General features: G+C 42.3%; 1 protein-coding gene and 1 long non-coding RNA gene across 4 annotated transcripts in view; one reads left to right on the top strand and one right to left on the bottom strand.

The window, feature by feature from the left end:
- The window catches only part of KCNAB1 (potassium voltage-gated channel subfamily A regulatory beta subunit 1), a 234,994-nt gene that overhangs the window by 65,997 nt on the left and 155,025 nt on the right, over window positions 1-13,972 (top strand). The window contains exon 1 of one of the 3 annotated variants that reach the window (XM_073359611.2): window positions 2,374-3,309. The exons of the other annotated variants lie outside the window; for them this stretch is intronic. Within the exon in view, the coding sequence (XP_073215712.1) occupies window positions 3,089-3,309 (221 nt within the window). The 5' untranslated portion in view covers window positions 2,374-3,088. Of the gene's footprint in view, window positions 1-2,373; window positions 3,310-13,972 lie in introns of those variants that run through there. 3 annotated transcript variants of the gene reach the window in all.
- LOC144930881 (uncharacterized) overlaps window positions 1-13,972 on the bottom strand; it is a 55,655-nt gene that overhangs the window by 19,531 nt on the left and 22,152 nt on the right. The gene's annotated exons all lie outside the window — the stretch shown is intronic.

The raw sequence follows: 13,972 nt of genomic DNA, 5'->3' as shown, positions 1-13,972 counted from the left end.
AAGCATCTAGCCCTTCTGGTTTTGAAGATAGCTTTGAAAACATGACCTGAGTGTTACTGATCGCAGCTTGACTCTCCATGGTGTGGACTTCGGGGGAGTTAACACTGGAGCCTGACCATCATTATTTAAATGTTAATGTAGTTAATTATTTCATGGATGATCAAAATGCACAAGGAAGAAGAGCGCCAGGCGTCTCATTTTGACCTCTGAGCAGGTGGCACTGGAGCTGTGAGTGAAGCTAGGCAGAGTACACATGATCGTTTTGTAATGAATCTGTTGGGCCATTACTGAGCACTGTGTTTACCCCCAGATCAGTGTCCAGCCAGCAGCGGGGATCCATAATCCCTCCAGCACAGGAAAGGGAAGAACTACAATAGATCAGAAGGGGACTGGTTTGAGAAAGTGCCAGAGGCTGCATGAGACTAGGAATAGCAGGCCAGAGGCAGCGGTCTGGGAGCTGGCTGTGGAAGGAAACCTCTGATAACAGGCCTGAGAGCTGGGCTGAGGACACACCCTGTTGCTGACAAGGGTCAGCAGTAGCTGCATTTGCTGATACCTGGCGGCGGCTCATTGTCAAGAAGACAATGCAAAGGGATTATAGCAGGAGCTTGTTACTGCTTATACCCCTGGCTTGGGCTTCCAGCTAGGGGATGGGTTGGGAACTGTTGGGATCATCTCATTTGTTTCTAACTGTTAAAGTCGCTGCACCCAGGGTACTTGCAACTTTTCTTTCTGGCAGCGCTAACGAAGAAATCCTCAGTTAAGCAAAGTGTGTGAATGTCCACGCAGGGCTAGGCCCTGAAGAGCCCATGCCTGGAGCACCTCCAGCACTTGCCCCCAAGTGTGTGGTGCACCCAGCATGCTGCCAGACACCTACGAGCTGGTGTAGCACAGCACTGACCACAACAACTTGCTGTGGGCTTGGGTGCAATAGAGTGAACATCTGTACAACCTGCTGTGAGTGATGTCTCATTTTGGCACTTTATATTTGCATCTCCACGGGGTAGGAGTTTAAGGCTGGAATGTGATTTATGGGTGGAAAAGGTCTGTGGCTGGAGCTTCCTAGCTCCTTCCAGTGGTTCTGAACTACTGTTCGCCGCTCCAGGCCAATGGGGGCTGCAGGAAGGGCGGCCAGCACATCCCTCAGCCCATGCCACTTCCCGCAGCCCCCATTGGCCTGGAGCAGCGAACCGCGGCCAATGGGAGCCGCGATCAGCCAAACCTGTGGACGCGGCAGGTAAACAAACCAGCCTGGGCCCCTAGGGGCTTTCCCTGAACAAGCAGCGGCCCTAGTTTGAGAACCACCACTCTGACTTATTCACCTCAGAGCAAACAATTTCAGTATTTCTCTTGGCTCCTAGCTCCCCCTCCAAAAATCTTGCTTGCCTCTGTCTCCCACAACCATCTCCTACAGCAACATACAGAGAGCCTGTCTCTCTTCCACATCGAATCCGTAACACTGGTGCAGTTCTTGTGCTTATCACCATTTAGATGCTGGAACTAGAGATGTGGTGGGTGCTTCCAAGCCCCCTGGCTTGAAGTGGTTTCCACCATATACAGGGTTTACAGTTTGGTTCAATGGCTCTCAGCACCCTCACTGTATAAATTGTTCCAGCACCCCGGCTCATCACCATGGTATCTGAGCCTCTACTATCTCTAACCACTACTCTGCCCCCATCTCATCAGCCTCCAGATTCTGTCTCTTTTAAGTTGTAGTGGTTGGCAGCAGCCAATGGAGGGCTAAGTAGAATCCATCTGTGTCTCCACTTCACACCTACCTGGCCTGTGACTAGATCTTAAGCATATCCTGAGGGAGTCCTTGTGCAGTTCTGAAAATAGGTTTCATGTGCCTACCCCCTGGGCAATGCCCACAACTCAGCCATTTGAATGCACCTCCTCAATGTGCCCAGCATGCACACCCTTTTGAAAACATGGCTCCATAGCAGGGTGGAGCATGGACAATGACTTGTCAGCTTTGTGCCAGTCTTTCCTTGTTTAATTGCAACCCAATTTTCAGCAAGTTGTGAGTCAGAATTGGTTTGAAGAGTTTGCACCATCGCTAATTTAGCTAGGATTCTTGTACGAAGAAAAGATTAACCCTAGCATGCTGATACCATGGGATTTAAAGCAGTATTTTAGTGAGCCAGACAAGGGATTAATGTGTTAATTCACCAGCACACATTAGCAGAGTGTTTCCCCCCTATTTTTATAGTTAACATGTTTTTACATCAATTTGTTCTGTCACTGTGATGAGTCCTCTGGTTGATTAGCAGTGCTGTCAATTATTTTTATGGGAAGAATCTGCTTCTAGTGCCTGTCTCTATGTTGCACACAAAAGAAAAAGCAACCATTCCCATGCTTTCTGCAAGCTTCTTACAGGGAGCTCTGCATGTTCCACAGAGCAGCTGCAAACCCGTATCGGTGCAGATTTACAGCTTTGTCTTTACAGGGCTTGAAACTAAGAATGTGTGAAAAGGGTCCTGATTAGATGTTGTATTTTGCAGCATCTGACAAAGACAATAGATGGATATTCCTGGTTTTTAGAGACTTGCTTGTGATTAGACATTTCTTCAGTTCCAAAGCTTGCCTGTTCAGCATTTTGTGATCCAGAGGGTGTTCAAGACACATCTTGCAGTATGCCTGCATTGATTTAAAACCAGCAAGCAGATGCAAGCCTGCATCAAGACGGAGTGGATGTTGCTTCTTGTGGTTAATTATGAAGGTACAGCTTTATGTTTCTGAAAGCACTTGACTAGATGGATGATTTTGTCTAAGCAGTAGATATTATTGCAAAGGAAGATTTGAAAATCAAGTTGTCTGCTCTCTTGCTTGCTTAACCAAGTTCAGTGCTTATATGTTGACTTGTACACCAGGGACACCATACTGTTCTCCTCTACCTGCACTATCTACCACTGCTGCTTCTACTACTTTCAGTCATCTTTTGAGTCCAGATTTGAAGACTCGTTTAGCAGCATTTGGGACTAAAATCTCCAGCTATTCAGTGTCCTATAGCCCTGTTCTCAGAGTCTGAGAAGGTTTGAGTACTCTCTAAGATTTGGACTGTGAATAAAGATTTATTGCAGGAGCCATGCAAGTTTCCATAGCTTGTACAGAACATAACTTGAAGAATCGAAATGGTGAAGACAGGCTTATCAGCAAACAGAACACCACTACCCCAAACGTAGTGAATGCAGCCCGGGCAAAATTCCGGACGGTGGCTATTATTGCTCGCAGTTTGGGGACATTTACCCCTCAGCACCATATCTCTTTAAAAGAATCAACTGCAAAGCAGACTGGCATGAAATATAGGTATGGGCACAATATTCACTGTTCGTAATGTTTGTGTCATATCTCTTTACCCTGGATGACTCATCTGCTTACAAAGTAATTCTTTATTCCAAAATCCCAGTGTCTTTTTAAAAAGGGACATTAAAAAAATCCTACTAAAAATACTAAGTTTTAAACTTACAAGAAAACTAGCTCTGTTTAGTGGCATTTGTGTCCAAGTGTTTCTGCAGGCATACACATTTGTTATTTGATACAAAGAGTTTTCTTTTCTTTAGTTAGGATATCAAACATAAATAAATTGAGCACCATTATTTGTGGATGGTGTTAAAAGTAGTGTTTTGTACAGCTATTATTAGTATTTATATGTAAAAAGATTGAATTACAAATGATGTTCAAATATCTGCATAGAAAAAGTTTTCATTTTTCCAGCGCATGTTGGGTAGAATGTCTCTAAATTAGTTAGTGTGTCTTATCCTAATGATCACTTACAGACCTTTCATCTGACTTGCTAAGTGAGGACAAGGAGGAATCTATTTTAAATGAAATGCAGACAAAATCATAACCATGTTCCTAGAAAATCTAATGCTTCTTACAAAAATTTTTCTTAACACAGAAATGTACAAGAGTGTAATTAAGAGTGTCACTTTAATCTTTCTCAGATGTTCAGTCTGCTATATCTGGACAGCTTCTTTGTATCAACTGATTCAAGTACTTATTAAGGACTTTAATTTGGAAAACTTAGCATTTTTGTAATTTAATTTGTATGTATTCGACACGTTAGCATATCTGTTCCGCTAGACCTTGAACGTATCCTTTGTGTGGTGTTGGAATTACTTGATTCCTAGAAAGGAGGAGATAGCAATCTAAGGTCCGATTCTGCTCTGACTTGTTCCATGAGTAGCCCCATTGAAATCAACAAGGCTATTTGTACAATGGTATGACTCAACAGGAGTATGGATGGCAGAATCTTGTCCTTAGGAGTAGGGGATGGAGTGTGTTTAGAGTTATTGGTAACTTTTGTTTTGCATATTTGCAATTGATTAATTTTCATGGCCAGCAATTTCTGCCCTTGCTAGCTATCCTCTTTTTATGAAAGAGGTATTTGGATACGATGGAATTTAACATGACCAAATTAAGGCCAAATTCTACTTTCATTCAGACTGATGTAAATCCAGACTGACTGTACTGAAGTTACTCCAAATTTACACATGTGTGCACCTGAGCACAGAGTTTGATGTAAGGCATTTGTGCAGTTATGATAGTTTAACAGAGATAGCTCAAGAGGTTGGCCTTTAAGAGATTGCATTTGAAGGGCCACATAACTTCCTAATTTACACAGTCAGGTGTAATTTGTCATTGTAGAGTCTGGAATTGCTAGTAAGTAATATCCCCAGAGGATCTGGGAGACTCTGAAGAACCCCAGTTGTCCAGAATAATTTCTCAGTGAGTATGGGTAATTTTATCTGAGCACCCTTGTTCAAAGATCATTGGACACCATCACAGATTGGGTTATTTTTAATACCAGTGTTATAAGTAAGTACAGGGAACACAGGTAGTGGATCTGTAAATGACATTGCAGAGTCAGAAACCTGCTGATTAATTTTTACTGTGACAGATTCCCAGAAGTACTGCCCTCTGAGAATGACATTACAGTCTGGCTGGTCAGGCTCACTGGGCATGCATAGGTTTGCAAAGAGGGGAAGTGGGTAACCAAAGCTTACTGCACAGTGCAGCTCTTAAACTCTGGTGCATCATACTGTGTTATTATACCAAGACCTGATCTTGCAGTTCTTATGTTTGAAAATCTCCCGTTGACTCTAATGGGAATAATATGTAGGTGACAGCTGTAGGATCTGCCAGGCAACACTAAAGAGGTTATCACATCAGTAGAATTCCCTTTTGTAACTGTTTGATAGCTCAGTAGATTCTAATAGCCCTAGTATGAAGTGAGAGACAGTGTAGGCTCATGGCATGAGCACAGATTTGGAGTCAGGAACTCCTGCAATCTGTCTGTGCCATTTTCTCATTGTGTAGCCTTGGCCAAATCTCTTCACTTCTCTGCCTTAGTTTCTCCGGTACATGCCTACCTACATGGCAGGGGTGTTGAGAGAATGTTTGTTTGTAGAGAAAATAAAATCACAGCTTCCTTTGAGAAGTGCAGCTGTTACACTTACAGCCTACAGTGTTTTAAATTGGTTCCTGTTGGTTTCTGTTGGTTTTCCAAAGGAACATTATGTTGCAGATGCATTAATGCAAATAACTGCACCTCTCTTACTCACCCCCATCCAGAGACCCACATAGAAACAGACCCTTGGCTTCTTTAAGAGACATTTATAGCTTATTTCTAGAAAAATTCTGAAATCTGAGGCTAAATTCTGCAGACCTTATTCAGACTAAAGTGCTGTTGACTTCAATGGGAGTTTTGACTGCATAATGTTTGAGTAAGGACTGCAGGATTTGGACCTAATTTGTAACCAGATTGACGTCCATCCTTATGATTAATCCTTGTTTACAATCCCAAATATACCTAGAACAGTGAGAAGCAATTCCTTCCTGAGGAGAAGAAATGGGCAGGAAGTTTGGAGAAAGAGATGATCCAAATGTAAAGGATAATTCTGGCATTGGTGAATAGATACAAAAAGAACCCTAAGTTGGGGGAGATGCTGAAGCTGATACATGTTAATAAATGCACTCTGGCTCCTCTACAAATGACATGATTATCACACAGATTTAAGGCCTGATCCAACTCTCACTGAAGTCAAATGACAGGTTTCAGAGTAACAGCCGTGTTAGTCTGTATTCGCAAAAAGAAAAGGAGTACTTGTGGCACCTTAGAGACTAACCAATTTATTTGAGCATAAGCTTTCGTGAGCTACAGCTCACTTTGAGCTGTAGCTCACGAAAGCTTATGTTCAAATAAATTGGTTAGTCTCTAAGGTGCCACAAGTACTCCTTTTCTTTTTGTGAAGTCAAATGGAGTGTTTCCAGTGACTTTAGTGGGAATTGTGCCACGTCCCTCATTTCCCTTATATTTCAGGTTGAAGATTCTTGTTCTTCCCAGATCATTTTCTGCTTTAATTAGGTCATTTCTGACAAACTTAAATGCTATCTAAAATGATGTGCTAATGAAGATGCCTTGTTTTATGCTAAAAACAAATACTTCTTTCTCCCCCTCCCCCCCCAAGGCTTTGTAGATAACTAGATAACTGTAAAGATATAGCTGGCTGTGTTGCCATGCATATTTCACAGCATGATTTGTAGTGCTTCTATCTCAGCCACAGTGCATTGCCTCCTACGACTGCTTGGCAGGTTTTGATTTTAGGCAGTTGACGAGAATGATCCTGTCAGTGGATTATGTAAAAGAGAGAGACAATGAGTATGTGTGTGACAGCAGTGGAGGTGGGAGTAGAACCAGTTCTGTGGCTCCTTATCAAGTCAGTGTTTTTGAGCCAGTCCAGATCAGAAACCAGCTTGGAATTTTAAGTGCAAAGTGTCCTGAGAATAAATAAATATGCACCATGGAATCTTTAAAATATTAGGACTTGGTCCTGTTCCCATTGACATCACTGGGAGCATTGCCCTTGGCTTCACTGGGAGCATGATCAGGACCTTACTTTTAAGATCTTATTTAGTTTCCTTTCAATGGATTGGAGGCATCAAGTTGCCATCAAAGAGACCGGTGATAGGAGGGCAATCTGATAGTTGGCCAGCTGCTGGCTCCCACTTTCTTTGCATTGGAAGCATAATGGTAATTTAGCAGCACATGCACCCAGCTCCTGTGTGAGTGCTCCACTTGCAGGCTGCAGAGAGAAACGGCATGTGGCTTAAACCAATGCTGCTCGGGCAGAGCTCTCTCCAAGAACAAGCACATTATTGCAGGGGGAGAGAGGAGGGTATTTTATTTTAAAGGCATTGTTACCGCCAATTACATTTGCATGGCTACTGGATTTACATTCTTTGTGAGAAATGGAAAAACTGTGGCCTGACAAACAAGTGAAAATGGCCACACCCCTTTTAATGCCATTAATATTACAGTTCAGAATCTGCCCATATGCTCAGATAATGTTCTCTGGAGCGTTGAAAGTCTTTCCTTGAACATAATTTCAGTCGTGATGCTTGGCTTGGAAAATTTCAATCTGCTGCCTAATTTTTGAAAATAAATAATATAGTTCTACATCCATTAAAGTTTCCCAGAGACGGGGGTTGGGGAGTGGTGGTGGTAGTGGTGAAGGAGATAGAGTTCAGGTGCAGTGATGGCAAATGCTTTTCTGACCCTTTCTTCTTCTTCTTCCCTGTGCAAACTTCTTGAAATAGGGTCTGCTCTACAAGTCCTCTCCCTCCAAAGTGTTCTGTTCAATGCCATATCCTCTACCACGCCACCTGCTGACATGTCTTCCTTTATGACATCCCACCACTTCTTCTTGGGTCAGCCTCTCTCCCTTTTTGCTTCAGTCTTGATCGGTTGGACTCTCTTACCCACATAGTTGCCAGGACTGCTCTTTACATGACTGACCCATCTGAGTCTGTACTCCCCTCATTTTTTCGTTTATGGGTGTTACTTTGAGCATGTTCCTCACATGTAACTACGTGTTCCTCACATGCTATATCTTACTTACATCCTTCATCCATCTCAACATTCGCACCTCTGTTAAACAGATCATTTGCTTATGCTTTTTCTTTGTTGCTCAGTGCGATACACTAAAACTGGGCAGACCATGGTTTTATAGACTTTCCGTTTTGATATAACTCATATCTTCTTGTCACATACTACTACGTGATTTATCTCTCTCCATTTGAGCCAGGCATTTATTATCATACCTCTAATTTTGTCCATTTTCTTACTTGAATCCTGATAATCTTTATGTCAGTATAACAAGTACTTCTGTGTAAATGGTATTTTAATAGACATTGCCTTTTATTCAGAAAGAGGGAGTGAGACCTTTTGCTATTAATCATGACCATATGGCTTAGTTTAAAAGTGCCTTGTATTTATAAAGATTCTGTTACAGTTTTTCTTTAGCCAGGTTGATCTGGGTCCATTTCACAGAGAGCTGGATATCTGTTGATGAAATTCAGTGGTCACAAGTTCTTCTGTCATGCTGCATAAAAAAGACAGACTGTACATTATGAACCTAATCCTATTCTCCCTGGAGACACAAGAGCAGCTGGCATCATATTGTTACTCAATGAACTATGGGGGTGTGCACTTACAAAAATCTGTGCTAAGGGTCTAGATTAAGCAAAGATAAGATAAAACTCTGTTCGTGCAAGTTCTTCCACCAAGGCACCTTTGGTATCTGAACAGTGTGTCGTTATACGCACGCGGCCGTGCCTAGGCAGGACTGGGTAAGTTAAGGACGTTTTCAGCCTTAGCGGACTCTTTCCTTTGGACTTCTTTACAACCTGTAGATGTAGCAGTCTGTGCTGCAATCCTGTCTTATTTCACAAACGAAACACGCCATTGGGTCACATCAGTATGTAGCTGCAAGACCTTCGAGGAAGTGCTCAAGGAGAGTCAGTGGCTCTCTGAGCCAAAGTTGAACTGGTGCCTGAACATGGTGATATCAGGGGACACTGCTGCTGGAGGTGCTGTGCTTTGCATGAGGTGTAAAATGGAGATCTTGACCACTTGTGATATTGATGTTCCCAAGCCTCTTTCTGTGTCAGCCATGGTGTAGAGCCTGGTGTCCTGGCCCAGTTCCAACATGGATAATTACATTCTGCCTCCTTAAACTCCTTTTGCAGTTTTAAGTGGGTACTTAAGTGCATTTTTCTTCACTGCTTGCCCTACAATGTTGGGTTATAGTGTGAATTATTAAATGGACACTAATGAGTTTTACCCCTGTGGTGGATGCATTTCACTGGTGATCACCATTAAGCTTATAAAGCTCTTTATTTAGGTTTATAAAAGCCTCTATATGTGTCCATCCTATCTCCTGGGCATACTTAAGATATACAACAGAAAGAAATGTTCTGAGTTTTGTACATAATTATATTTGCAGATGGATATTTATTTAATAGTATAGTTAACTCAAACCTCTCCAGTCCTTGGGGCCACTCTAACCCCAGAAGTAAGTGTGTGTGTGTGTGTCAGGGGAGGGGATAGATACGTTTTTCTGTGTGTCTAGAAGGTTAACAAATCTGAAATCTAGAAGACCAAGGTGGGCAGCGAGTTGGAAAATCAAAGACCCCTCTTGCAGAATACCCTGCTAGCAGTCCGCTTCTCTATAGTGTGTGGCAACATCAGCTTGAGCACCTCCACTGATCACAAACGTGACCACGTGAGTACTTTGCTTTGGTTTTTAATAAAGACGATAATATGGATTGATTAATTAATATGCATGAAGGCAGTACGACTGATGGAAATGAGTGCCTAGAAATAGAAATTACCACATCTGAGATGGAAGAAAAACTTAGAGCTTAATGTGCTCAAACCAGGGAGGCCAGATAATTTCCATTCCAGAATACTGAAAGAACAGCACACGAGAGTGCTAGTCTGGTAGCAAGGATTTTGAATAAATGTATCTATTTGGGGATAGTACCATATGGGTAGAGAATCGCTAACATCATATCTATATTTTAAAAGGGGAAAACAGTGATCCAGAAACTCAGACCTGTTTGTCTGACATCAGTAGAATGCAAGACTTTAGAATAAATTGTGAAGGAAAGACGAATTAAATTCATGGAGGTAAATGGGAAAAAAGGATGTAATGCAACATTGTCTTATCCAAGGTAGATTATATCAGACTAACCTGATAAATTGGAGAGGGTTCAGAGAAGAGCCACGAGAATGATTAAAAGATTACAAAATCTTATGGTGATAGATTCAAAGAGCTCAAGCTATTTATCTTAACAAAAAGAAGGTTCAGGGATGACTTGATTAGTCTGTAAGTACCTACATGGGGAACAAATATTTAATAATGGGCTCTTTAATCTAGCAGATAAGGGTATAACATGATCCTATGGCTAAAGGATGAAGTTAGACAAATTCAGACTGGAAATGAGGTGTAAATATTTTAACCATTTGAACAATTTACCAAGGGTCATGGTAGATTATTCTTCACTAACCATTTTAAAATTAAGATTGGATTTTTTTTCTAAAAGATCTGCTCTAGGAACTATTTGGGGCCAATTTTGGGGCCTGTGTTATACAGGAGGTCAGACTAGATGATCATAGTGGTTCCTTCTGGTCTCAAAATCTGACCCTTATGTCCTCCTTTAAGGAAAATAACTGATTGTTTAAATAAAGGAAGTGCAGTAGATCTAATATACTTTGGACTTCAGTGAAGCATTTGACATGGTATTTCATGGGACACTCTTATTTAAATTAGGGAAGATCTGTATCAGACTAGAGGAAGGTAACTAGTGGAGTTCCTCAAGGATCCATCTTAGAATCAATCTTATTTGATATTTTTATGAATGACCTTGGCACAAAACGTAAGTGTGCACCTATGAAGTTTCAGGGTAGGAACCGTGTTAGTCTGTACCCACAAAAAGAAAAGGAGTACTTGTGGCACCTTAGAGACTAACAAATTTATTTGAGCATAAGCTTTTGTGAGCTACAGCTCACTTCATTGGATGCATGTAGTGAAGTTTGCTGATGATACAAAGTTGGGAAGCATCGCCAATACAGACAAGAACCAGATTATTGTACAGGAAGAGCTGGATGACCTTGAAGACTGGAGTGACAGAAATGGGATGAAATTCAATACTATACAGTACAAGGTCATATACTTAAGGTTTAATAAGAATTTCTGTTACTAGCTGGGGGTTCATTAGTTGGAAACAACAGAGGAGAAGATTGCCTGGGTATGTGCGTTGATCACAGGATGACTATGAGCCACCAATGTGATGTGGCTGTGAAAAAGGCAAATGAGATCATAATGTAACACTGTTGCAAAAAAAGCGAACACCATTCTGGGATTTATTAGCAGGAGTGATGTAAGCAGGACAGGAGAAGTAATTCTTCTGCTTACTCCGTGCTAATTAGGCCTCAACTGGGGTATTGTGTCCAGCTCTGGGCACTATGTTTCAGGAACGATGTGGACAAATTTGGAGAAACTCTAGAAAAGAGCAACAAAATGATTAAAGGTGTAGAAAACATGACCTGTGAGTGAAGTCTGAAAAAACTGGGTTTGTTTCTTCTGGAGAAGAGAAGACTGAGACATGTTGGCAGTTTTCAAGTACATAAAAGGCTGTTACAAGGAGGAGGGAGAAAAATTGTTCTTCTTAACCTCTGAGGATAGCACAAGAGGCAATGAGATTAAATTGCAGCAAGGGAGGTTTAGGTTGGACATTAATTCCCTGACAATGCTGGGACCTCAGGCACTGATGCACCTCTGCCCCTCCTATTCTGTGCCTGTGGCACCAATAATCTAATCTCCTGTGAGCTGTAATGCTGTGATCTGATGTTGGGTTTCAGGTTTAGTGAGTGGGCGCTGGGTAGTGTTGGTGGCCTGTGATATACAGGAGGTGAGACAAGATGAGCTGGTGGTCCTTTCTCGCCCTGAACTCTATGACTCAGTCTCTCAGGTAATCAGGTCTCAAACCACGACCGTTAACACCTTGTAGTCCATCCAGAAACCTGCTGGCAGCCAGTGCATATTCCAGAACGTTGGAGTGACAAGCTGTTGACATGAAGTTGCGTAAAAAGCTGTGCACTGCATTCTGCACTAGCTTCAGTTTCTGAGTTGTCTCAGAAGGTAGCCCCACGCAGAGCACATTACAGCAATCTAATCTAACCTCAAGGCAGAGGTGAAAGTAAGCCGGTACGCCCTGGTACACCGTACCAGCAAGAGCCGGTACACCCTACTGGTGCAGCCCGGCTTCCCCAGGGGGCAATTTAAAGGGCCTGGGGCTCCCAGAAGTGGCTGGAGCCCCAGGCCCTTTAAATTGCCTCCAGAGCCCCGCTGCTGGAGCCCTGGGATAGCGGCTGCAGGGCTCTGGCGGCTATCTAAAGTGCCAGGGTGGGAGAAGAGGGAAGCCCCAGGCCCTTTAAATAGCCCCTGGAGCCCCAGGCTGCTGCTGCTACCCCGGGGAGGGGAAGCACTTACCTTACAGGGTGGGCTGGGGCTGGCTCTGAACCCCTCAACCCCGCCCCTTTCGCCCTAGGCCTCGCCCCTTCCGGGGGCCAGAGCTGGCCCCAGAGTACCGGTAAGTCACTCGACTTACTTTCACCCCTGCCTCAAGGTCAGAGAGAGAGAGAGAATTGTGTCAAGATCCCTTCATTGGACAGCATAGGTCACATTCTTCATCAGGAGCTGATGGGGGATAAAAATGCCTTTGGCCACACCTGCCAAATACTTTATGGGAAATACTTGCTGCACTCTGAGAATGGAGCTTTGTAAACATTCAAGGCCATTTATGATATTACTACCAGGAAAGTAATTTTTGTACCCGTTGTTATTGCGAGTAATTTCTTTCACTCATTACAGTGTGCATTGCGTGAGCCGCATTGGGCTTTGTCCAAAAATTGTTTAAACACAGTTAAGATACAATATTGTCATGTAAAAGGGTTAGTTTATTAAGTGAACACTAATATTGTGCTCTGCACTGTGCAAATTCAGGGGAAGATGTACTCCCAGTCCAGTGTTTTTTTAAATATTGTTTTGCATGTGGAGTCTATGAAATATACATGGAAGCACAACAGCCTAAAAATGAGGTATTTAGATGGTATAAGCAAACTTCATCTGATTCTGTCAGGTTTGGATAAACTCACACAATTTTAGATGCTTATCTAAACGTTAGGAAATACTCTTTGGTCTGCAAAATTGGTTTGGAAATAAGAGAAAATACTCTCATGAGATTTCAGGTGTCTCATGCTTCCAGAGAAATGGAAATGTTGTGAGGAAAGGCTTCCTCACTGTATTTCAGGTCTTGTCTTCCATCCCCACATATTATACTTCATACAGTGGTCATAGCAGCCATCACATAAATTCAGAGATTCATATTATGAATACCTTTATATGGCAGGTGGGAATGTTAATAAGCTCCTCCCATAAAATTCCATAATTTTTTCCAAAGCACCCGATCCTGAAGTCTTTGTAGAGTCAATCCTCAGGCATGGGAAACTTCCAAAATAAGCATGACTTTCTTCAAAATCTGACCTCACTCATATTGATGAAAATCCAGAGCAACTCCAGCAAAGCCAATGGGCTTCCTCTGGATTTACACTGAAGATGGTTCCATGACTGGAGCCATAGAAATTAACATACTTTAAACAGGTTAAAGAGGAAGGAGACATAAAATTAAAATGAATAACTGAATAAACAAAATTGGTACTGGTTTGCACTACTATCAAATTCTTATTGCTACACTTTGAGGAGACCTGCAAAACTCCCTCCACCACTCATAAATAATGAAGTTGTCCCACACTTGTGTTAATAAAAACTGTTTAGTACCTACACCACACGCTATATATTTGGCTTGATTTTGATCTCACATACACCAGTCCTGCACCATTAACTTCATAATGTTCATGTGCCTGGCTCTCCTCTGAGGGCTTGTTTCCATTAACATTTAGGTCGCAGCAAGCTGGGGTATAATACTGTGCTAGCCTGCCACACACTAAGTGTCTGTGTACTGTGTACTATGCACTAATGGGTTCCTAGTGTGCTTTGATTATCTACTGGGTTTCAAAATGGAGTAGATTAAAGCACACTCGGAAACTGTTAGTACATATCAG

The sequence above is a fragment of the Lepidochelys kempii genome, chromosome 9 (genome assembly GCF_965140285.1).
Source record: "Lepidochelys kempii isolate rLepKem1 chromosome 9, rLepKem1.hap1, whole genome shotgun sequence".
NCBI lineage: Eukaryota > Metazoa > Chordata > Testudines > Cheloniidae > Lepidochelys > Lepidochelys kempii.
The sequence above is the reverse complement of the archived record's forward strand: the minus strand, read 5'-3'. Positions and strand labels throughout refer to the sequence as shown.